The sequence below is a fragment of the Aulonocara sp. 'chitande type north' Nkhata Bay genome, linkage group LG10 (assembly GCF_057382095.1).
Source record: "Aulonocara sp. 'chitande type north' Nkhata Bay isolate Kocher_YH1m ecotype deep benthic linkage group LG10, A_spYH_male_GT1.1, whole genome shotgun sequence".
Taxonomy (NCBI): Eukaryota; Metazoa; Chordata; class Actinopteri; order Cichliformes; family Cichlidae; genus Aulonocara; species Aulonocara sp. 'chitande type north' Nkhata Bay.
In genome coordinates, this window is record NC_141353.1 from 18,154,194 (window position 1) to 18,178,732 (window position 24,539).

The window sequence follows — 24,539 nt, forward strand, 5'->3', positions numbered from 1 at the left end:
CTGGGGAGTCCAGATGCTGCAGGATGAAGTGTAGGGCCATGTTGATGGCGTCGTCTACAGACCTGTTGGCTCTATATGCAAACTGCAGGGGGTCCAGGAGGGGGGCCGTGAGGGTCTTGAGATGGGAGAGAACTAGGCGCTCAAATGACTTCATGACCACAGATGTCAGAGCCACGGGTCTGTAGTCATTTAGTCCAGTGATCCTAGGTTTCTTGGGGACAGGGATTATGGTAGAGGACTTGAAGCAGGCAGGCACATGACATGCCTGCAGTGAGGAGTTGAAGATGCCAGAAAACACTGGGGCCAGCTCGTTTGCACAGTGTCTGTGCAATGCTTTAAGTTTAACACTAAAGATCTTCGGGTTTTATTTCATTTTAAGATAGACGGATAGATAGCAAAGAAACAAATCATTTAAATCAAATAAGATACAATTTGTGTTCACGATTAAAATGTAATTTATAGTAAGATGTAAGCTGGAAATAATATAATTAAACTATAATTACATTTTAATAATTTCCCCACCATGCTTCTGTCAAATAGAAATGCATTCCTTTGTTTCCCTTACTACTAGAATGAGGAACCAGTTAAAGCCTGATGTTGAAAACAGATTTTGTGAAATGTTGCAAAGTACACTTCACGTTACACACAAAAATGTCACTCCATAACATTGCCCACGACCTGAACAGTACAGTGTACGTACGATGTAAAATGTAATTCAATTTACTTATGCTGTACTTTTACTATGTAGGGGAAAATCAGCCAGCCAGCTTTACTGCTGAGGATCCATTGGAGCAATAACCCTTTTTACTTCTGTAATTCCCTAGAAAATTAAATACATGTATACAGGTTTAGATGAATAATCCTAATTGCACTGACTGAAAAAGTGTTTAATAGTTTTACAAAAAAGCTAAACTGTACAAAACAAAAATCACAAAAAGTTTTTTTTATATATATAATTAGCAAACATATTCTGATCAAAGAACTCAAATGGAAAAATTTTTTCCATGACTAATTGACACATGACTTTGTGTGTTGAGCAATAGCGACGCTTGTGATAAGCTTTGCATATGGTGGGGTAAGTGGAACGTACGCAGGTTGTAAAACCATTCAAATCAAGGTTAGGAACCAAAGTGGATATTAAATAGATGCAGTCATTTAGGATTTGTAGTTAAGTGAATCTTCAAAATTGAGTTGATGTATACGTGTAGCTTTATGGTTAAAATAAACTTTGTTTCCATTATTTTGTCCAGCTCCAGTATTTTTATTCAAGAGATGTCGACAGTAATGGCATCACATAGACTACAGATACAGTAACCAGCAGTTCACTGGAAACATTTTTTTAAAAAGGGCAAAAAATAAAATAAAAACTGTGTAGCATACAAAACATCTATTACTCAAGACAAAGGTCATTGTCATTGAGATAATCCCAGTAGAATAGAAAACTACTAAGGAGCAAAGAGGGGCAAAAGTACAGCTTTCAATCTGTTAAACTACAGAATATAATAAAAAAAAAGTGACAATGTCAAAAAAAAAATGCCTGCATACCCTTATTCTGGATAAATGTTGTAGTAGCAGTCACAGCAGTGTCACATATGAGAAATAAACTTTGTAAACATGAGAATCACAGAAAATTGCAGTCACAAATATGTTCACTGAAAAGAAAAGAATGAAAAAAAAAACCAAACAAAAAACACACTTGTGTAGAGCTGCCAAATGCAAGTTTTTGTATGTACTACAAACTAACCCCTGACACAGCACATTCATTTGTAGTTTGCATACTTTAGTATGTGCCCCTGCTATGCTTTGTGAGGTTTTTCCTATTTATTCTTTACGAAAGCCTTCTCCAAATGAAGTTTAGAAGTGCTGGAAACACTCAATTTGAAACTGAGATGTAGACAGAGTCCTTACAATGATCTGCACTTCAGCTACAAGAGCATCAAGAATCTCCGTGCACTCCCAGCAACTGAGGTGGTGGCAATGTCCCAGCATCAGCAGAAAAAAAAGAAGTTGTTTCCATCGCTAAAATTACAGAATCGGATCTGTCTGCCCCTTTTCTACACGCTGTGCTCACAGTAACTTTAATTTAATGCAGCTTAACTGTAAATAAAACTGTTCTCATTTACCTATTTTTGTGTTACATAACTGAACAAACAAGAATTGGTGAAGCACCCCCTCGTTACCAATTTAAAACAGCCCAAAGTGTACTGCTAAAAACCTGATGTTTTTAGAAGAAAAAAAAAACTGAGACAAACTTAACATTTTCACATGTTAAAGAAGACCACTGTGCTGTAAATTTTTAGATTAGAAATTAGCATAACGGGGACATCATCAAAAAAAAAAATCATGTTACAATACTATATCTTATGCCTGTCAATCTATTTCATTAGCATTTCATTTGCTCTGTAATTGGAAATGAGATACTACTGTGGCTCAGGACTGAGGTCAATTTATTACATAATGTTATGTGGACTTTTCTAATACTCTATAATTCATTATTCATTTATAAATGTTCTAAGTTTGATTAAAAACAGGCAAGTCAGGCTAATAATGAAATCACTCACAGTCTACCTGTCAAACTAACAACTTTCACAATTAATATTTACAACGCTTCACTATGAATGATATTACAATTATGCCTTTTCCCCCACAGACTATTTGACCCATTTCACTCCTGTTCCAACATACACAGTGATTAACTGTCATGTGCTCATCTGGGGTTCAAGGACAAATAGAAATTGTATCACCTGCTAAGAGGTGTGGCAGGAGTCAATGTTACTTTTTTACTCAATGTTTCACAACTATTGTAGGTTTCACGGCCAGCCCAACGGTTGGTGCAGCCCCGATTGGATAGGGAACGTGTGTCCTGGGCCTGCAGGGTAGTTGGTGAAGCTGTTAGGTTGAGTAGTGAAGTTCTCCAAAGCAGAAGGGGGATGAGGCTGGAACAAGATAAGAAAATCAGTGTTTACAACAACATAATATTCAGTTCTTTTTGTTTTTTTAAAACTTGGTCAGAACATTTGTGTGTGTGTGGTTTTGTGCGCATTTACCTGCAGCAGGGCAGACTGCACAGCTGGGTTGTGGAGGCCACTGAGTGCAGCGGGGGAGGCAGAGGGAGAGAAGCCTGGCACTTGGAACGACAGTAAGCCAGGAAACCCGCTACTGCCTGGAGGCTGGAGTCCACCGCTCAACCTGGAATATGCGCATGCATGGTCTTAAAAATGGCACATAATAAACAATAACACCACCTGCATGTTATCTGTCCTTTTTTTAATGTGTACACGAGCTGACATTTAAAAACAGCTGACAAAAAGTCCATGTACTGCTGTACAGCTGAGCCGTTGCCATGCAACCAGCGAAGACTCTCCTTTAAGTCTGTGTGCATGGTGTTAGTATCCAGCCAATTCTAAGACTACTTTTCATAAGAATGTAAGAATTATACTAGCAACATAAAGGCAGCTTATGATATGACACTTGTCATGTATGTGCATATTATTATACTTGTTGTTACTAAATAATGTGGTGGCTCATTTAATTCCTCCTACAAGACAGTTTGTCCCTTTCGAGTTCAACAAAAGGAAACCTTCTGCTTGCATTACTTGTTCAAGGAAAACATATCACACTACATATGACGGAGTAAACAGTTGAGCAATGCTGCTGAAGGACTATTTGAGACATCACAAAAAAAAGTCTAATGCTTGCACTCCATGTGCTCCTTGCACTATCTAAATGAACTGTTCGGTTATCAGACAATAACAAAGTGGAAAGTAGTTATGATTTACGATGCCCTTTTTTCCAGCTATTTTATAAGCTACTGGAAATCTGTGTCACATGGTGTCATCGTGTCCAAATTCTTAATGCAGTCTACTTTTCCCTTTCATTACTACAATACATGAATACTATAACAGGTAAGCGTTTGGCGTTCAAACTCAGTTTAATATCAGGAAGTCAATGCTGTATTGTCACACATAGAGCAGATTATGGCACACACAGCCCAGTTTCTGTATACTGGCTAGTAAAGAGGACACATACCCAGGCTGGAAATTGGAGCTGAAGGCAGACGCAAAGCCTGGTAAAACTGGTGAAGATGATGGAACGCCGACTGCTGCTGCTGCTGCCGCCGCCGCCTGCAGTGGTGCCACTGATGCCACTGTAGATGGAGTGGCCCCTGGTAGTCCAATGAATGAAGTTAAAACAGGGCTCCCAGCACCATGCCCCCCTGCCACACCAAGTCCAGGGAAGGCAGTTGGGCTAGCCCCAGGTGGAAGGCCTGGGAATATAGAGGGAGCAGAGGTGAGGCCTAGACCAAAAGGAGAGGCTGCACTCGGAGGAGCATTTGGAGCCAAGCCAGAGTAGATGGTTGTTGGTGGGTGGTTAGAAATCTTGGTAGTTGGGGACATTGTTGGCATGGATGAGGGGACAGTTGAAGGAGGCAGAGATGAAGAAAGGGAGGGAAAAGGTGACAGGCCCGGGTAATGAGAGGGTGCATTGCTGGAAGACAGCGCTTGTAGGCCAGTGAGACCAACAGGACTAGGGAGAGAGACTTGAGGAGAACCTGAAGGGTGTGAGAGGCCGTAGGGACGTGCTAGAGCAGCCTGTGCAGAGCTTGGTGTGCCAGAGCGAGAGGTACCCTTGAAGGCAGAGGGTACAGGGCTATTACTGCCACTGCTACTACCCGCACTGTGTCTGTTCAAGGCTCCAGCCACAACTGCCTGAGCCTGTGCAGAATGAGCAGGGGAAGGTTTAGGACTGGGACCTGGGGTGGAACAGCTCGGAATTACTGGCGTGGAGCGTCCAGGGGGAAGAGACTGCGGTCCAGATGGGGTGTAACTTCGGATCACTGACCCAGAAGAGTTACCTGCTTGTGGGTGTATGCCAGGGAAGGGTGATCCTGACTGGTGTTCTGTGGACTGAGAATAAACCTTCTGCTGACTGGAGTTCGTCTGAGACAGGGACTCTGGGGCACTGCGTGAAGTAGCAGGGGTGCCTGGTCGGGAAATTGCGTGGAAAGGGGAGAAGCCCCCACTGCCAGGGACAGGAGTTCCACAAGGTGTGCCTGATGGGGTGTGCGCTTTAATGACAGATGAGGGTGTAGGTGTAGCATGACCAGTGGGAGTCTGTGGTCCTGCTTTGATTACAGATGGGGATGGAGCAGGTGAGGGAGAGGGGGCGTTGAGGTTGTGAGAGGGCACCATTCCTGGGAAAACTGGCGTGATGGGGGTAGTGGGAGGAGCAGGAGAGGCCTGGTTTGGGACTGGTGTGGACCCATGAGGAATGAGGAGGGGCCCGCTGTTAATTCCAGGTGTGGTGTTCTGTGGATTGCCTGGTTTATTGTAACCTGTAAAGAAGGAGATTATAGTTAGCTAAATGTGCGAACTAATGACTACTATTATCTGACATGCATGGACTTAAATCGAAAAAATGTTGCATTTTATTTATTTTTTAAATGGTTTTTTTTAGTAATACTGTTTACAAACATGTTTTACTCCAGGATGTAGGCAGGAACGCCCAGCAAAGAGCCAATAAACTTGCATATAGAGCATTCATACATGCAGCTCATTAAATTGAAATTTAAAACAATTTTCAAGATCAAAATATGTCTTCTTTTTACCTTTGGGGAAAGGTTTACATAACACACTGGGACATGCTAAAATTGTTTTTATCTGAACATTCTGGCTACAATAAATCTTTGCATTTAAGATCACAAATCTCCCCAAAGGCCTTCAAAAGATGTATTTCAATTGTGAAAAGTGATAAGACGCTGCATTTGGAAAACAAGTCATCCCAAGCGATGCGTGTTAAATGCCAGCACAAAGCATGAATCCAGAAAGAAAACGAGTGACATTAGTTTGAAGTTATTCCCAGGCTAGTCAACCCAAATCCCAACCCCACAAGTGATCAAAAACATACATCTACACTGACTGACCAGAAAACCAAAATATCTACAAGAGAAAAAAAAAAAAAAAAAACAGTAGAAAAATCACTGATTTGTTTTTACTGAAACTACTTCTCATTTGTCTGGTACATGTGCTGGGTGCTTTGTAGTGTTGTACTGTGCTACTGCATCACTTGCACTGAAAGGTAATTTGGTACTTTTTCAGTTTAGTCCTCCACATTTATTACAAGAAGAATTATCAAGTTAAATGTATCCGAAATACTGTAATACTGGAAGTGGATGGGAAAAACGACAATAAAATGTTCTCCGACTAATCTAAATGGACGATTTAAATTAAAATCACAGTGGACTTTATTTCTGGTCACTCAGTGTTCCCAAGAGAAGTGGGAAAGACATCTTTACCTGATAAAGCCATTAAACTGGAGAAGCACAAGTAAGCAGCATGCCAGTGTGTTAGGCAGCAAGCTTCAACGAGTGTCTATTTGCTCTCACACTCACACGTACATGGTTGCTGTCATTGGATCATACCTGCTACTTTGTGGGTGGAGTTGTAGGGGGGTGGGGGTACGTTGGCTGTTATAACCCCTCCCATAGAAACAAGGCCTGCGTTGTTGTATGCACCTAAGCAGCAGTTGTAAATATTAAGCGTGTCCACCACACATTCATACACATAAAAGAATCACACACCCCACTACTTACTGCACCCAAACCAATCCCAGATGGCAATAAGAAAACATGGTTAAGTGCACCTCTTTAGGCATCAGTATTAATTGAATTGTCTCGGAGCTTGGTATCCACCTTTTCAATAACTGATAGGTTATATAGGGAAATGCAAAGGAAACCAGAGGTGGGAGTGTGTTGCTTCTGTGGTGTTTCTTACTTGGTGCAATGGTGGCGTGGGGTCGGCACGGTGGTATTGGGTAAGGAACAGGTCGATGAGGATTGTATGTTGAGGGGAACTTGAAAAAAGGATCACAAAGATATAAAACACTTAGGTGATCAGCAAGTTCTGTATAACTGGAATACATAAAGTCAGAATGTGAGGAAGAATCAAGGAAAATAAGAAAAAACATCCTTTGTATGATCAATGGTTAACAAGTGAAGCAAATTATTTTTTTATACCATCATTATAGTCTGTGTTTGACGTTCATGCTTACAGGTTTGAATGGTCCTATAATTCGGGAAGCAATTCCTTTCCCCTCCATATTGTTAGAGGTGTCTTCTTTCTTCTCGCCTTCCTTTTTTACTGGTGGGTTTCCCTGTTACCATAAAACAAAATTATATTATTTCAAATGACTAGGCCCATTTAAAACAGATAAGGACATCCAGAAATGCACCATTTTGTTGTCTGTGAAGGTTCTCAGTCATCCAGGTCATCGTAGTCAAAGGAGCTTGCAAAGAAAAGCGTCTGGACTTCTTTAAGTTGCTAGAAGACGTTTCACCTCTCATCCGAGAAGCTTCTTCAGTTCTAAGGTCAAATGGTGGGGAGTCCCAGATTTAAACCCAGTGGGAGTATCCTCCCAAAGAGGGACAAAAGGACCCCTTGATGATCCTCTAATTGGCTCATGTGATTCTAGCAACTTAAAGAATTCCAGACACTTTTCTTTGCAAGCTCCTTTGAGCACCATTTTGTTGTTTACAATTTAAATCAAAAAAATCAATTTTTATTTCCAATGTAATGTAATGCAATGTTAGTTGTATGTAAAGTCTGTTAGTTCAGAACTTGGGTATCCTTCAACAAACCTCATACTTACAGGAAATGACCCAGTGACCAAGCTGGGTTTGCCTTTAGGATATGGATTTCCTGGTATTATTCCACAGGAGGAGATCATTGCTATGGGAGCCTTGCAGCCAACCTTACAGACCTAATAAGAGAGAAATATTATTATTTTAAAGGTTGTATGTGTGTGTGTGTACATTAAAATATGCAAACTAATGGAAAATAACACAATAGCACTCTTAGTTTAAAAGTTTATCTTAGTTTTTTATTACATTAATTACTTCTTCCTAAACAACAGACAACAGTTTATCATCTCCTGATTTTTTTAAAAGTTAAACTTGCCTGTTCCAGGATCCTGCGGGCACGCTTCTTCTCAGACAAGTGTATACGAAAGAGATCCTCCACTGGCCGATAATTCTGAGCATCTGAAATGTTTCTGAATGGGAAGAGTAATATTTAAAGGGATAACAGTTAGTCAACAATTGTACAAATCACTAAGATTTAAACGCAACATCTGAGTTACAGTGTTTAAAATGAGTTGTTTAACCTACTGGACACATTTGTAAAATGTACTCACAAGGCTATCAGTTCCAAGACAATCAGTCTGTCTTTTGAGAACGTGAAGCAGTTCAAGATATTTGCGACTTCTGTTGTGGGGATTGCAACCATTTTCTAAAGGCAACAGATTAGAAAGCATATTTGAGGAACAAAGAGGTTTCAACTTCACTTAAACAAACACATTTTCTAAGTTCATAGTATTTGCTGCACTTGTTTATATTAATCACAGATACATCTGTGATACAGATTACAAACAATTATGAAAGTGTATAAAAATACCATAGTTTGACTATTGCTACAGTTCAATTCTGTGACCAGCTATTTATGTAAATATTACTTTGACACATACCACCCACGTTGCTGTAGACTAAGCACACCCCCCTATGGCAATGGCTCTCCCCAACGACAGGGGCCTCCCCCAGTAGGACAATGCACCGTTAAACCCCAAAAAACAAATGCTCAGGAACAACTCAAAGAGCATGACAAAGATTTGCTGACATTGACCTGGCCTTCAAACTTCCATGATCCCAAACAAACATCAGGAAGATTTGTAGGAACAACCCTGATCCACAGAGGCCCCACCCCGAAACCATCAGGACCAAACGAATCCGCTGTCCCTGTACACAACAGGAAACCCCCAGAGGTCCCGTGTCCATGTCCCTAAGGTTCAGAGCCATTTTGCTGGTGGAAGGTTGACCTACACAATATTAGGCAGGTAGTCTTAATTTCTTTAACGTTGTAGTTGATTATCTCACACAATATAAATAGAGAAAATAAAACTGGGGCCCCAATCGAACAAATAAATAAAAATAAATCAGTGGTTTACTTACATGCTGCAGAGCTTTAACAGCTTTGATCTGTGGTTCAGCCCATGAGAAATACTTCAATATTTCCATCACCTGTGGATTTTTCAGGACAGTATTAGTGCAGAAGCAGAAGCATTAAAAAAGTGTTTATGTGTGTATATATATATATATATATATATGTGTGTGTGTGTGTGTGTGTGTGTGTGTGTGTTTTTATCCTGAAATATGAGTTCTTTGCAATCATCCTCTATTTTAATAAATAATCATGCAATTCATCTTGTAACAACTGTAAACAAACGATCATGCAACACGGGTTATACAGTGAGTAATCTATGATTCGAGGTATCGTTTTGCTTTGTGATTGATTAATCTAATCTTAATTAATCTAATCTTTTATCACATGAGGATAGCTGGGGCTATTAAATATGGAGGAAGCTTGTAAAACATTTACCTGTTTACTGGAGAAATAGCCATGCACCTGCTCAATGGCTCTGATGCGCTGATCGGTCAAGACGCACTACAGAAACAGGATGACGAGAGCAAGCTAGAAGCTTAAGCGATTCCAAAATAAATAAGATATTTTGACATTAGCCGCTTCTTACCTTTCTTATCTCATCCAATACAATGTCAAATGATTTCTTATCCATGTTTGTTGACTTAAACAAACGCTAGACTCTTTAACAATGAATACTACCAAAAAGCTGAACTTAAATAAACAGACTGATTATGATACAGCAGATTAAGTCAAATGATGTCAAATTCATTCAGATGACTTTTATTTTGATGACCAAAGTTACTCACTTATACTATTAATTCGTCGAAATTTAAAGCAATAAATATTCGCAGCATACTACTTAAAAATTGCATGATCGTTACATACAATACAACAATGACTTCCAAAGAAGAGGAGCAGTCTGCAGAGCAGAACCCGTCTGTACCAGATTTGCCCGCAGCTAACAACAAGCTAGCGGGCTACAGCTAACTCGACTCGGAGGACAGCGCAACTAGAGAAACGACTAGACACCCGGAAACAAATATTTGCAGGTGTTTTCATTCAATCATCGTTACATTTTTTGATGATCTATTAAATAGGAGTGAAAAAATGTCAAAATATATATTTTAAAATCTCAAATTAACCCGGGAAGATAGCAGTCCTGCTAGCTCCTGACAGCTGGCGCTGTGAACGTCAACACTGAAAGGACCCCTTAGAGGTAGCTAGTTTAAAAAATACAGCGTGTAGCAAAAGTGTTAGAGAAAAAATATCAAAGCTACAGTTAACTGGGGTAACATCACCAATGAAGAGAGTTAATGTATAAACAATATATTTGTGAGTTCAGTTGACTTTAGCTTATATTATAATATCTATTTTGGTTTTTGTCGCAGGCGAATTTTGAACAGCATACAGGAAGAAAACATAGGATGAGTCTTACCGGAGAAGAAGTGAAGTGCGACCTGAATTGTTCTTGCTTTTCTTAAAAATGGACCGGTTTTCGTGGTCAAATGGGCTCCTAGAAATAAACGAAACTTTAGTGATCCAGCAGCGAGGTGTCAGACTGTATGACGGTGATGATAAGGTATCGTTTTGCTTTGTGATTTAACAGCCTGGTCCAACAACGCGGTGGCTAAAACTTACACCATATTACTGTTACAAAAACCATATATGTCAGATGCTGATGAAGAGTTGTTGCTTTATGTGGTTGCATGTGTACCGTGGGGAGTGTTTGTAGCTCGGAAAGCTGCGCAAGTAAGTAACGTCAAGTCTTTCGTGTCATTGTACAGGCTAAGCTGGATCTCGGAGTTACCTTGCTGAGCACCCATCGTTTAATCTGGAGGGATATCAAAAATCATGTAAGGGAGCATTAAACACACCCTAACTACCCACCTTGTGTGCCAGCTGGTGCCTATTGCTGATATGATGGCTCCTTTTGCCTTTGCTGTCTCCAGGAATGCTGCATCGCCATGCCCCTGTCACAGATCATCTTCTTTGAGGAGCAGGCTGCAGGAATAGGAAAGAGGTAAACACTGCTGAATACATTGTTTTTTCAGCACACTGCAATGGTCAACAAAGACAGTTAAAAATTATCAGGAATGCACTTAAATCATTGTGAATATCAGTCCTAATGTTTACTTATTCAATAGTCTATTGTTTGCATCATGTCAATTTTGTACATAAATAGTGTGATAAAGAGCAAAAGGTCTAAATTATTTAGGATAGACAACTGCCAAATTATTATAAATAGCATCTGTGTTGCCCCTTACTGATTCAGTAAAAGGACTAGATGTTACAATCCCTGATAATGCATTGCTTTAAATGGAGAGAATCTTGAGGGATGGCTGTTATTAGTAAAGGCAGCCCAGAAACTTTACCAGCGGCACACATCTAGTGTGCCTCAACTTTTGGTCTTTTACACCAGCTAATCTGCCATTTTTTTTCTTCATTGGTTTGGTTTAGAAATTAGAGATCTGATCTATCTTATCATATTAAAATTTGGGACACATCGTCAGTAGTAAACTTTTGGATTCATCAGGCGTTTCGGCTATTATCACTAGACACCCTCATCCAAGGAGGCCATGCCAGGGTTGATCAGGCTACAGAGTGTGTCACTGCTTTATGTTAAAATTGTTATTTCTCTTCTTCTTTCTGCTGTTTAGTTTTCTACAGTTTATTTTTCTGTCTATTCACTGCAACTTAGAAATAATATGTACCTCTTTAATATTTATGGAGCCTCACTTCTTCAAAGGGACAGAGAGAAGTAAGACAAAAGGGACAAGATAGGAGAGCTAACTAGGCTCCATTGCTACTAAATATGTAGTGAAAACAAAGATCAAAACATGATGATCTCACTAGTTGTACTTTGAAAGAGGCAAGCATCACTCTTACATCAATAGATGTGGTAACAGCTACAGAATAAAAAAGTATGGGGAGAGTAAACTAATAAATCCTGTAAGGAGCAATTGATGGGGACTCCCTTCAAGAAACTTAAAGAAGACCAGAAGCTTTTCTTTCCAAGCTCCTTAGACTACAATGACCTGGATGACGGAGAACCTTCACAGAGAACATATAAATACACTAACTTAAATTTAGTACAAGAAAATATGTATCTCCTAACTACTGGTTTTTCTTATTCTTAAGTGCAAAAATAGTGATCCACCTGCATCCAGTACCTGCCAACAAGGAGCCAGGTCCATACCAATACAGCAAGTACTCTTACATCAAGCTATCCTTTAAGGAACATGGGCAGATTGAGGTAGTGATTCAACTTCCTCATTTTCACTTTTTGTACTGCTTTTTTTTTTTGATGACTTGGAACTGACATGGCTCTGTTTTGTTGTTTTTCCTTGCAGTTTTACAGGAGGCTCACTGAAGAGATGACCAAGAAAAGGTGGGAGAATACACCAGTTTCACAGCCCATTCCCACAGGAACTGGATCTCAGGTTAGAAACAAAAGAGCACACCGTGTTTCCTCACTGATAACCATCTGTCCTTTGTGCTCTGTTATGTTTATGGGGATTTGTAGGTGTAGGTGGCACATTGTTTTCACTCACCAGCATATAAACGCAACTTCCATGTACCGTAACAGTTCAGTATATGATAAAATGAAGCTTGGAATCACTGTCAGTGTAAGATATGTTCCACATGATGGCAGCGTAGGCACTTAATTCTTGTACCTTTCAGTTTTTAACAATTAGTAAGAATTACTGCCTGACATTTAGATTTTTCCAACGTTTTTTTTTAAGTATCAATATGCATCAAATTAGATTTAATGTTTCACAGAAATTAGTGCAAGAAGTCATTCCACTTGCATTAGGTCATGTGTCTCCAAAAAGTACATTACTTCATTTTTTGTTGAACAGGATAATGGTCAGTAAAATTAACGTATGTACTATAACAACTGCTAACCACAAAGAGTTCCCTCCTGGATTTCTTTTGTTTGTTTTTGTCCTTCCTTGTCCTTTGAGACAAGTTGCCCGTGTTTAACTTGATTATGTGTGTTTTCTTTTCCTTTGTGGTCATGTAGGCAGGAAAGACACGTGCAGTTGGGATTGTTGGCATTGAGAGGAAGATCGAGGAGAAGAGGAAAGAAACAGACAAAAACATTTCTGAGGTAATGGGAAAAATAAAGAGTGAGAAATGGGCCAGAACTGGAATTATGGTATACTCTCTCTGATGCAGAGTTATGGATAAAATCCATCGCCATCTCCTTGAAACCCTTAGCTGAGGTCTTGTATTTAACCAAAGTCATTTTGACTAAATTAACTGTAAATATATTTTAAAATAAATATGGTTTGGATTTGGACTTTTTTTTTTTTTTTTACATTTTGTATTAGTTTTTTCTTCTGTAAAAACTTGTCAACATTGGACGTTATTGCAAAGCAAGATGACCACAGCCACTGTGACACTCTGGAAGGCAACTGGAAAGTTGTTTATATAACTTCTATTGAATACATTATATGATATATCAGTATTTAAAAATACTAATTTAATCCAAATGACAGATACAAATACATGGCAAGTATAGCTTTTACAAAAATGGGGTTTAAAGTTAGGAAGTATGTTTTATATCCAGCTACAGGGGTGGGGGGTTTGCTGTGGAATGACATTTAAATTATATCTGCAGCCAGGAAGTTTTGTGGTTTATTTAATTGTCAACAATTTTGAAAGCCATTACTCATTCAGTCTCTGCTTTTCAGGCCTTTGAGGACCTCAGTAAGCTGATGGTGAAGGTAAGGAAGCTCTCATTTCATGTTTACATGTTTCTATAGTTGCTGAGTTATAACAGAATTAGGGAAGCTTTAAGTTATCCACTGACAAATGTGTAAATTTATATAATCATAAATAGCAGAGCTGTGTAAAACTCATTTCCTTAGTGGGATTTTCTTCATGATTCTCTTCCTAACAGGCCAAAGAGATGGTGGAGCTCTCCAGATCTATAGCCAACAAGATCAAAGACAAGCAGGGAGACATAACAGAAGATGAGGTAAAGAGTTTCCTGATGTGATGAAACATGAAGGATAATATCTGTACCTTCAAGTCACTGTACTGTAATCCTCCTCACATCTTATTGAATCACACAAATCGCACAAATTTAACACAACACATGTTTTATTGCATGATACGGTTACCTTAGCGTTTTAGAAAATTGTGACTCTAAAATAACTTTTTTAGCAGCTTGTTTTTTATTTATTCTTGTGTTTTATTCAATAGACAATACGGTTTAAGGCATACCTCTTGAGCATGGGTATCGCTAACCCTGTTACCAGAGAAACACATGGATCCGGTACACATTATCACCTGCAACTGGCTAAGCAACTGGGGGATATGCTGCAGGCCCCTCTGGAGGTGGGTGTGATTTTTATTTTTTGGGGGGTGGGGGGTGAAACAGGAAAAAAAGAGATACCTTTTATATTTACTTACTTGCTTTTATTTTATTCTCTTCATGATCCTCTTTCTCTCACGTTCTTTCTCCCACTCCCCACTCTCACAGGAACGTGGAGGTATGATGGCTCTTACAGAGGTGTACTGTCTCGTCAATCGTGCTAGAGGGATGGAGGTAATTCTTCGAAAATGCACACATAACTGTAACACAACATTGTACTTCCACACTACACACAAACATCTTTGGTTATTTTTTTTCCTCTTTCCACAGCTGTTATCTCCAGAAGATTTGGTGAATGCGTGTAAAATGTTTGAGTCATTGAAGCTCCCGTTGAGGTGAGTTTGTGTTGCATTTGTCTTTGTATTCCGTTTTAAATTAGGTGTGCACTAAATTAATTTGAATAGAGACAGGCTATGTTACTATAGTGCTAGGTTGGTGCCCACTTCACAAAGGCCAGGCTCTTCCTGCCAGGCTTCCTGTTGATTGAAGGGCTGTCCAGGCCTCCGCAGCTGTCATTTCCTGTTACTTCTCAGTTTCAGAAAAAAAAACAAAAAACTGGCTTGTTTTACTGTTTGCGTACAAAGTTGATCCCAGCACTACAAGCTAGTTGCCATATTTTAACTGTCTATAATATTTAATAAAACAGCCTAAAACCCTAAAACTGGTCTCTATTCCTTCCATGCACACGTAACCCCTTTTTTCTCATATCTCATCTTGTGTGTAGGTTGCGTGTGTTTGATAGCGGAGTGATGGTGGTCCAGCTGCAGTCTCACAGTGAAGAGGAAATGATAGCTTCAGCACTGGACAATGTAAGCTTTAACTGTTACAATCATAATACAGTCTGTGACGTTATCATGCTTTAGGGTGACTAAACATCACATTCCACTACTTATCAAAATGAACTAAATAATTTAAAGGTGCTGTGAATAGGAATGTAAAGCAATTTACATGTAACAACCTTTTATTTGCTCAAAACAGTATGTTGGCTGGCATCTTTTTAAAGGACTCGGGGCATGATTTTGTCATGAAAAGGAAGAGGTTAGCAAAGAAAAAACTGGGATAATCAAGGAAATAAAGAAAGTAGACAGGCGTATTGGGAGCATATGGCAATGAGAGAGGTGGCAAAGGAAAAGACTTATAGTAGGTTCTATGTGAAGCCGGACACAAAGGAAGGGGAAAAGGACTTGTATATATTTGCTAGACAGAGAGGCCAAGCTGGAAAGGATGTGCAGCAGGTTAGGGTAAGTAAGGATAGAGATGGAAAATGTGCTAAAAAGCGAAGAGAGTGTGCTAAGATGGAAGGAGCTGATGAATGTAGAAAATCAGAAGGAGGGGAGAATGGATGAAGGACAGCTGGTGAATCAGAAAGCAAAAATTAGCATGCATGGTGCTTTACATAGTGGGTCTAACCCTTAACTGTTCTGTGTAGTCCTGATGGAGAATTATAGAGAAAATCAGAAGGACTGTGTGTGGCTGTAGAGAAAGCATATGATGGGCTGCCTAGATAAGAACTGTAGTTCTGTATAAGGGCATTAGAGGAGAGGTTGAGATGGAGCCAGATGAGCTGTTGTGGCGATATTGGTGATATTGGCTATTTGCTGATCTATCAGGGTCAGCATTTATAATGGCTGATAATTGATTTATTTATTTATTTTTAACTAAAGACGAGACAAAAGACACACTATTCAAACATGTTATGAGTGTTGAGCTTGCACAGTTCGTTCACCGGAGAGCGTTCTGCGATGTATGTTTGGAACCACAAACACAACAAACAGCTGATCGGCCCAGAATTGGGCAAACAAGTAAATTAATAACTACAGATAACAAATGTTAGGGAAATCTGTTTATGTTTTGAGTGTCTGACAGAATAATTAAAAAAACTGGACAGTATATCAGATTTTTAAATGATCAAATATCGGTATTGGTATTGGTCTAAAAACTCTGATATTGGTTAGACTCTACTCAGTTCCTCCCTTTATTGCCACACTGCAAGCTAGTGTAAAACACTGGCTAGAGTAAGCTTAAAAACTCAGTCCACTAATGTCAGCAAATGATCTTCTCCCAGCACAGCATAGCCTTTAACATGAACTCTTTGTTATAGCACAAAAATGTATAATTCTATATATATCCCTACCAACTTCAGGGAAATTACTGCAAGTTGTCTAACCTTGTTATTGCTAGGAAAATACTAAATGGCTAAGTTGACTACTCCTTTAAATGACTTCACTAGGTAATCTAATCTATGATACTGATTTATGGGTTGCATTAAACTAAGCTGATTTTGGTCAACAGAGAGTTATTTCAACACAGAAAAAAAGGTGAATAAGTAGCAATTGCTTTCTTCTAACCAAGAACAATCTGTGCAGTACAGACACTGCTCCAACAAGTGTGAACAAGCGTTCAACTACACGTTTTCTGAAGGTTAAGAGAAAACCGATACATTTATAACCAATTCTGTATCTCTTCCTGTCATGGACAGGTGTCAGAGAAAGGCTCCTTGACTGCAGAGGAGTTTGCAAAGCTCTTGGGTCTCTCTGTTCTTCTGTCAAAAGAGCGGTAAGTTAGTCATGTCAGTCAGTTTTACTTTATCGTCATGGTGTAGAAGTGTGAAATACTTGTCTGTGTCTCATATTTTATAGTTCTTTGTTGCTGCAGTTTGTCATGTTGTAATTTATTTGCCTTCTTCACTCCCCATGTCCAGGTTGTTGCTGGCTGAGAAGATGGGCCACCTTTGTAGAGATGACTCTGTTGAGGGTTTAAGATTCTACCCAAACCTATTTTAACCTGTTTACAATTAAAGTGGAATATATTAACAGATGATTTCTTTAAAAAAAAACAACTATATCAGCTGACCTCTACAGGTGCTGTACTTTTCATACATGCTGTATGTATCCAATGTATGTATCCATTTGGTGTTCTGATTATAATAGAGCACTGTGAATCCACCTATAGATATGTTTTTATCTAGAACTACGAGCGATACTGGACTGTTTTCAAAATGTTTCAAGCTTCAGGTCCACTCTCGTTGGTAGAGTGACCATCGGGTGTGTTTGGTAATAAATGCTTTTTGGAAAACGGCACTTTATGTTTTATACTTTGTTTTCATTCACAATGTACTCATTCTGGAAAAGTCGGGTATACCTATTCAATGCAACCAAAGCATTCTGTTATGAAAAATACCATCGCTAATGACATTTTCCAGAGTAAAATATATAATAAGTGGTTAGGGACTGTAGCGTTCCCTGCTGACATAGATGCCCAGGTTTCAATTAATCCAAATGACCTGCTCCACATTGCATCTTTTGTTGGTCATTTAATTTAGTCCATCAACATCAGTTCCTGTCCCTTTCCCAGCAAACGCTCCTGTGAGTGTAATAGCTTTGGGTAAATTCAAGACCAGACAAGACAGACTAAAATGCGTCTCCTGTCAATCCAGTTTACAGAGTGCATGTGAGTAATACTCAGTCCCAGTTCAGAGGAAAGTTGTGCTAGACAAATACCAGAGTGTGTGTTTTGAAGGCAAAACTGAAAGTTAAGCACGTGATCAACTGGCACAACAAATCTTTCAAACCAATACTTTATCATATTCACCCACAGTTACCATATAGCAAGTAACTACATATGAATGAGGAGCCTATGGCAACAAGTAGTGTTAGAATGGTGCTTCTGTTGTCACCATAAAGTATTTTAACAAACAGAATAGAAAAGTTCATTGTTCCCATTGTGAACATGAACGTTTCATCTCCAGAGAGGTTTCCTGTTCTGTGTGGACTCTCGCCAGAGGAAGAATGAAGGTCTGCAGAGTTGATTAGATTACCCTGCCATGTGGCCCGCTTATTGATAGATGAATTCAACTAGTTCAGGAAGTCTCGAGAGCCGAGCCGAGCCGAGGCAGGTCTGATTCTCATAATTGGGGATGCATGCACAATATTTAGGTTAGGTGAACATTTTACCGCACGACATGAGTCCAGTTGCTCTTACAATGAGATTGACTACGGCTTTCTGCATAATTTATGATTTGGTGTGCTTTTATTTTATTTTATTTTATTTTATTTTTAACTCTAATTGGTTAATCATAGAAAAACGACATATATAGTTTACTATACAATACTGATTAAAACGTTAGATTTTTTTTCTCACACTGTCACATAAAGTATTGAACTACAGATCCCTATGTTGAATTTCACATATTTTTCCTGCGGCACTGCCATCTTAAATGTTTTGATGATCCGGGCGCCTGTTAAAACTGATATCGATCTTTGGGATGATAGACTTAATGCAATGCGATCCTTTAACTGCCAGAGCAGGAAATGTATCTTTCATTTGTGCCTTTTTTCATCTAGCATGAAATTTCCCAGAGCTAAAGCACGTTAGAACCAGTTCCACTTCTCACTGCTTCATTTTACCTGCTATTAATCTCAGGCAGGAATAAAAAGGGCGAGAGTCGTTTTGGACGCAAAACGTTCTTTATTTTTTAAATATCTTCTTAAATGGAAGCTTCAAGGCAGATAATATTTAAGACTTAAGTCGTAAACCGTTTAACTGCGTGTCTAATTTCTGAGAGGAAAAGGGAGTTTGTCGCAAACATAATACGCCCTCTTGTTGACCTTACTGAGCGGATCTCTTTCACGCGCTCTGAACCCCAGCGCGCGCCTCTGGAGCGCTCGTGGGGCTGTCATACTTGTCCCCCTGACTGTCAGTGAAATTTATTAGCAGCTTATCTGGCAAAAGAAATTCGCAACGAGCATATGGAGGGACAGTTACTGTGGGTGCTGTGCGGGGGAAAGCGTCGAGGAACCATACTTTTCTGAGTCTTCAAGACACGTGAGTACAATTTGATTTAATCAGACTGCACTACACAAAACAGTAAAGGGTTAGAGTCACTATGTAAAGCACCATGCATGCTAATCTAGACTGAAAATCAAGGTTTAGATTCACTAATCAGAAGGTATTGCGCATACAAAGGGCGCTGTGTTTATTCGCGGATTAAAAACCAGTCATATCCTGAAAATATTCACCCAAATGAGCTACACAGTATGAGCAGGGGGTTAAAAACAAGCAAACACCAGGCTCCACCTTAACTTTGTATTTGCTTGGAAGTTTGGCTGACTTTATGATGGAAATAATAACTAGTAGTAAATTTTCTGATTCTGCTCTGACTTCAAAAGTCTGAAATAGTCGGTTTTTGAAAAAAAAAAAATATATATATATACATTGTTTGTTATATAGATCAATTCAGACAAGTGTTTGGCTTCAGCCTACTACATGTTTGTGATGAACAAAGCCCCCTCCCCTTCTTTTTTTTGAAACCTCTCTTGTGTGATGGTGGCAGCTCCCCATACCCATTGTGAAGATGAAAGGAAGAGGAAGACGCCAGTGTAAATTCAGAAAAGTCATGTTCACTGTTCATACTCTAGCCTTCCTGTTTTCCATACATGCAGAAGAGCGCACAGCTTCTTGTACACACACTTAACTGCTATCTAGTACTTCTCTGTGGATTATCTTCTTGGTTTTTTTGTTTTATTGTTCTATGATTTCCCCATTTAAAGCTTTTTACAGCGTTGTGATGGTGGAATAGGACGATCATGTGGTGTTGGAGAAGAAGGAGGCACAGGTATCGGAATGCCACAGGCTGTCTCACTGCTGTCCTTCCTGCTAGTGCTCATTGGATATGGTGAGTTTCTACAAATCTATCATCTTACTGCATTTTAATTGACTGTTGAACGAGGCTAATGCGTGGCCTCTTCAGACACCCGCTTTCCTTTGTGAGGATGTGAGGTCCCAACAACAGGATTTACACAATACAGAGCACAATAGCTCTTAAAATAACATGCTACTAGTGCGTTTCCCCCCACTAATAGCACCCTGATTCTTGGCTTATATACTCAAACATGTTTAACTCTTTGTCTGTTTGATATCTATACTTTACTGCTTTTGAACCTGTTAATGTGGACTCCACTGAGCTTGTTCTGTCGTTCTGAGCAAAAAACTATACTTTGTGGTTGTTTGGGCAATATATCTGATGTTGGATAAGGGAAATGTATAAGAGGTTTATAAAAGTATTATAATTACACATAGGACACGTTGTTATAAATTATGGTTACAATGTGTTGTCAAAACTGACGCTTTATAAACTCACAATTGAGGCCAAGTTTTACTAGAAAACCTTCTACAATTTGTAAAATTACCAACAAAAATGAACAGACCCATACACTCCTAGTATTTTTTTAAACAGCCACAAATATTAACTCACACTTGAGCTTATCATTCTGATTAATTTACCTAACAAAATGGAACTAGAAACAACCTTTAGGTACAGTAAAACTTTGCTTGCATGCTTGGAAAATCTGGATTTTTTTTTTAAATAAATGCACTAATGGTTAACTACAACCAGACTTAATTTTACCCATTGTGGACATATTAAGAAGGTGTATTCACCACTTGTAGAACAATGTGTAACATTTTCTTTTTCCTTTCTCTGTCTTTCTCACATCTACTTGTGTGTTTTCTTTTCTGCAGCTTTTGCAGGGCTCAATATCTGGCCCTCCTTGCATTCTGCCCTAAGCAACAGCAGTGTATTTGTGGACTTCAGCATAAAATCCAACAGCAGCACCATCTGGAGAAGGAGCCTATCTCTCGTCAACACGGAAAGCAACACCACTGTTCTGACCAAGACTCTCCACAACAATCAACCGGCTGGCAGGGTGGAGTTCAACTGCTCCTGCTTCCCGTACGCAGGAACTTTCCGGTTCCTGCTGAGACAAACCAGCATCTCCACTGTTTTCCCTACTAATAGCACAGAGGGCAGTAGCATAGAGAGCACTACCTGGTGGTGGAGTTCAGAACTACAAGTCCATTGGCCAACCTTTCATATTGCCGTGGAGAGAGCTGGGAACCACTCTGGATCCTTTCAGGCAATAAAAACAACATTTCAGTATATACTGCTGTAAAACAATGACCATAAATAATTATCATACTTCTCTTCTGTTGTTTCTCTTCAGGTTGGGATATCCACTAATGAACACTTTCAGGCTTGTTCCAGCGGCATTGATTCTGCTCTCTCACTAGAAGTCAGCTACATGGAGTACAACCAAATAGGTCATAAGAGCATCAACAAGGTCCGAGCCCTCACGCGAATCCCAATCAAACCCCTCCGTTCTCAGAGTGTTGAACTGTCTTGTGCCTTCCCATTCACAGACAGAGATTTCATAAGAGTTGCTCTACAGTCTCCTCACACAGCACAGGAGGTGAAGAGCTCTGGACCGCTCTACCTGTCCCGTATCTTCTCCTATAAGCTGCTAGTGGAAAATGCCAATGCTTACAAGAGTGGCTGTGAGGGCACTATGACTGTTAAATTGATCACCCCGCCCTGTGCTCACATCAATGGGAAAGTATTACTGTATAGTGATGCTGCTTCATCTGCAGAGGAGCCCACTTCTCCCCCGTTGGCCTTTAACTGGCTGACTCAGGGAGAGAATGAAACTGAATTCAACTGCTCCGTGTTTTACCCGGGAAGGCATAAGTACTGCTTTCGCTTTGTTTTCAACTACAGCCGCTCGCCCAGTCCAGCACAGACGTGTCTGGTGGCTTACAAAAGTGCAGGTGAGATTGTTTAGCCCGTGTGTTTTTGGTGTATTGGAGTGGAGGGAATTTATGTAGCAATGCAGAGTTAAAGGTTTTAAACTACTAATCTGCTTTATCGTGTTTTAACACTTTCCTTGCATCCTGCAGAGTCATGGGGGCCATGGCAGCCGTGGAGTGTGTGCAGCGTGAGCTGTGGAGAAGGGGTGAGGGAACGAGTGCGTGAGTGTTTACTGCCCTCAGGTGTGCGAGGGATGCAGTGCACTGGCATGATCAAGGAGCAGTCCCTGTGTTCATTAGAGGATTGTGTCGGTGAGTTTGTTTACCCTTAACTTGCTCTTTCTAAACTTCAGTATCTTAGATTAAAGCTTTTTCTCTTCAGTTTTGTGTCCAAACTTTGTTTTTCTTTTTGTCCCAGTGGTACCAGCTCCTTCTCCATCTCTCTCACCTGCACCGGTTGGAGTTGCACCCTTGGGCGGTAACATGATTGTGGTAGTTGGTATCTCCCTTTGTCTGGCTGTGATTATGGCTACTGTTGTGGTGACGGTGTGGAGAAAATTTTGCCAGAGCCCTCAGTGCAGCTCTGTCCGGAGAAGCTCCATGCATTCTCCTGGAGGGCGCAAGCTCTCAGATGAGGCTTCCATCTGTGGGCACAGCCTACAAAGACCCAGCCTGTCTGATGTTCACAGCCCTTCAGGGGGCGTGGGTGTGGCTGCAGCCCAAAAAGATGGGGCTTTCTTGGGAAGTCAACCTCTCTCACAGACCGTGGTGATACCACTCCCACAGGACCCAGAAAGACTATCTCCCACTGGCCAGAAGGTGTTTCCACCAATATTTGGGTATGTTTTAAAATTTATAATATTCTATCCCAGATGTCGCCCTTTTTGTCACAGCTATTAAAAAAAACACACACACAATAAACCGGAAACTATTTTTTGCCTAGGTACAAATTGGCACAACAACAGTTGAAAGAGATGAAGAAGAAGGGCTTAAAGGAGGCTACACAGCTGTACCATGTCTCTTCCAGCCCTGTCCATGACACTGTTGTAGACACATCTGCTTCACCCACCATCTCTCCCATTCCTACACCGATTGGATTTGCTCATTCTGCCTCCCCTTTAGGTCTACAGGGTGATTCTAAACTCAAGAATTTTCACATTGCAGCTCCCTTTTCTGAACCACCACCACAAACTTTTAGGGCCACACCGGACAGACTGAGTCCTAGAGTGGAACTGATCGTAGGTCCTCCTGTTGCTGCTCACGCAAGTAGGAGCAGCTCCAAGTGGCATGACTGCACTGCTGACTGGGTAGAGATGGTAGAGAGGAGTGGGCTAACAGGTTTCAGAGAAGAAGGACATGCAGCAGCGGGAAACTCTTATCATAAGAATCCAAATTTCCGACGGACTTCCAGTTTTAATGATGCCAAACCTCAGCTACCGTCCTTCTCACAGTCCAGACAGTTCAGAGAAAGAAGCCTGACCCAGGTAACTTATATACTCTTTAGTATGATTTTAATTTATTTTTTATTTTGTTTATTTATTATTGCTGTAAAACATTTTAGTGCCACGAATGGTCAAGTTTAACCGTTATGTCCTTTCCAGGTGGGATCTCGGACTCTTCCCGAAGGAAGCTGTTGGAGCAAAGGAGGGTGGGAGAGACAGCCATATCGCTCTTATCCAATTCCAGAGCATGGGGCTTCAGAGTGGGCTAGATCCAGATTACAGAAAAGTGACCAGAGGAACCCCTGGACAGAGAAACCAGTGCTTTCACACATTAATGAAATCAAACATGCTGGAACCAACACAAACACAATTTCAGCATCTGGGACACAGGGTAAATCTGACTTTAATAGCACAGCAGAGAGGAGAAAAAACAGTGACCAAGTTTCAGGGATCGGGGGTCCCGCCGCAGCACTTGTTAGTTCTCAGGAAGTGAACCAGTTGAGTTTGGATCGGGCTGAACAGAACTGGAATCGTCGTGGCCCCTCACCAATTCAGAGGAACATCCTGGCCCGGAAATTAAAGGAGGCTCAGTCCAACTCTGCAGCCAAGGGGCGCAAGCGCAGCTCCAGCTTTACTGCTTCATCTTCAGACCAGAGGAAAGGTCGCTGCCACTCTCTGCCCGTGACTGAGGAGTACACCAGCAGTGATGGCTCTCCCTACAAGCTGAGCGAGGCAGAACAAAAGATGCTGGATCTAGATCTGTCCTCGTCATATGTATGGGAGGAGGAGTAGATCACAAACGACAGCTGAGAAAAGCTGCCACTGAAAATCACATTTATTCTTTACCCTTCACCCTACATCTCTGTACCCACCTATGTATTGTAATGTTAGATTTATCTCTATATGTTTATCTTTTAAAGTTCTTATTTTTGACTTTAGTTTGGAATTTTTTAAGGTTTGTTTTGATATTTTGTAATATTATTACTGACTGAAAGTTTTATTTAATTCACTGTATGCCATTGCTGAGATTTTTAACACACTTTGGAAATACATTTCTCCTCTGTACTTCAACAGCTGGTACAATAAACCTGTCACATTTTCTAAATGCACTCTTAAAATCAATACCTAGGCCCAGATAATGCTCTAGTTTTATTTCCACAT

The 24,539-nt window shown here is 40.2% G+C and overlaps 3 protein-coding genes across 5 annotated transcripts; 2 read left to right on the plus strand and 1 right to left on the minus strand.

Annotated features, from left to right (window-relative positions):
- Positions 1-541: 541 nt before the first annotated feature.
- On the minus strand, positions 542-10,184 carry proser1 (proline and serine rich 1). 2 transcript variants are annotated; one of them, XM_086308783.1, is made up of 12 exons: positions 9,580-10,184; positions 9,429-9,494; positions 9,002-9,070; positions 8,191-8,285; positions 7,956-8,049; positions 7,648-7,758; positions 7,051-7,152; positions 6,774-6,852; positions 6,422-6,514; positions 4,030-5,335; positions 3,048-3,189; positions 542-2,936 (listed from the first exon to the last, which is right to left on the minus strand). In XM_086308783.1, the coding sequence occupies exons 1-12, from the start codon at positions 9,622-9,624 to the stop codon at positions 2,811-2,813; spliced, it is 2,328 nt and encodes a 775-aa protein (XP_086164909.1). In that variant the 5' UTR covers positions 9,625-10,184; the 3' UTR covers positions 542-2,810. The 2 variants fall into 2 exon arrangements, with proteins under 2 accessions (XP_086164909.1, XP_086164910.1); XM_086308784.1 differs by lacking the exon at positions 6,422-6,514 and having other exon boundaries at positions 543-2,936.
- Positions 10,085-17,435, plus strand: vps36 (vacuolar protein sorting 36 homolog). 2 transcript variants are annotated; one of them, XM_086308786.1, is made up of 15 exons: positions 10,085-10,188; positions 10,361-10,551; positions 10,757-10,825; positions 10,922-10,992; positions 12,111-12,225; positions 12,323-12,412; positions 12,997-13,083; positions 13,670-13,702; positions 13,879-13,956; positions 14,184-14,318; positions 14,464-14,529; positions 14,626-14,690; positions 15,080-15,164; positions 16,835-16,911; positions 17,057-17,435. In XM_086308786.1, the coding sequence occupies exons 2-15, from the start codon at positions 10,456-10,458 to the stop codon at positions 17,136-17,138; spliced, it is 1,149 nt and encodes a 382-aa protein (XP_086164912.1). In that variant the 5' UTR covers positions 10,085-10,188; positions 10,361-10,455; the 3' UTR covers positions 17,139-17,435. The 2 variants fall into 2 exon arrangements, with proteins under 2 accessions (XP_086164912.1, XP_086164913.1); XM_086308787.1 differs by lacking the exon at positions 10,085-10,188 and having other exon boundaries at positions 10,354-10,551.
- A 730-nt stretch (positions 17,436-18,165) lies between these two features.
- thsd1 (thrombospondin, type I, domain containing 1) lies at positions 18,166-24,539 on the plus strand. The gene is made up of 8 exons (XM_086308788.1): positions 18,166-19,179; positions 19,905-20,029; positions 20,875-21,269; positions 21,357-21,957; positions 22,087-22,248; positions 22,355-22,775; positions 22,880-23,420; positions 23,538-24,539. The coding sequence occupies exons 2-8, from the start codon at positions 19,978-19,980 to the stop codon at positions 24,168-24,170; spliced, it is 2,805 nt and encodes a 934-aa protein (XP_086164914.1). The 5' UTR covers positions 18,166-19,179; positions 19,905-19,977; the 3' UTR covers positions 24,171-24,539.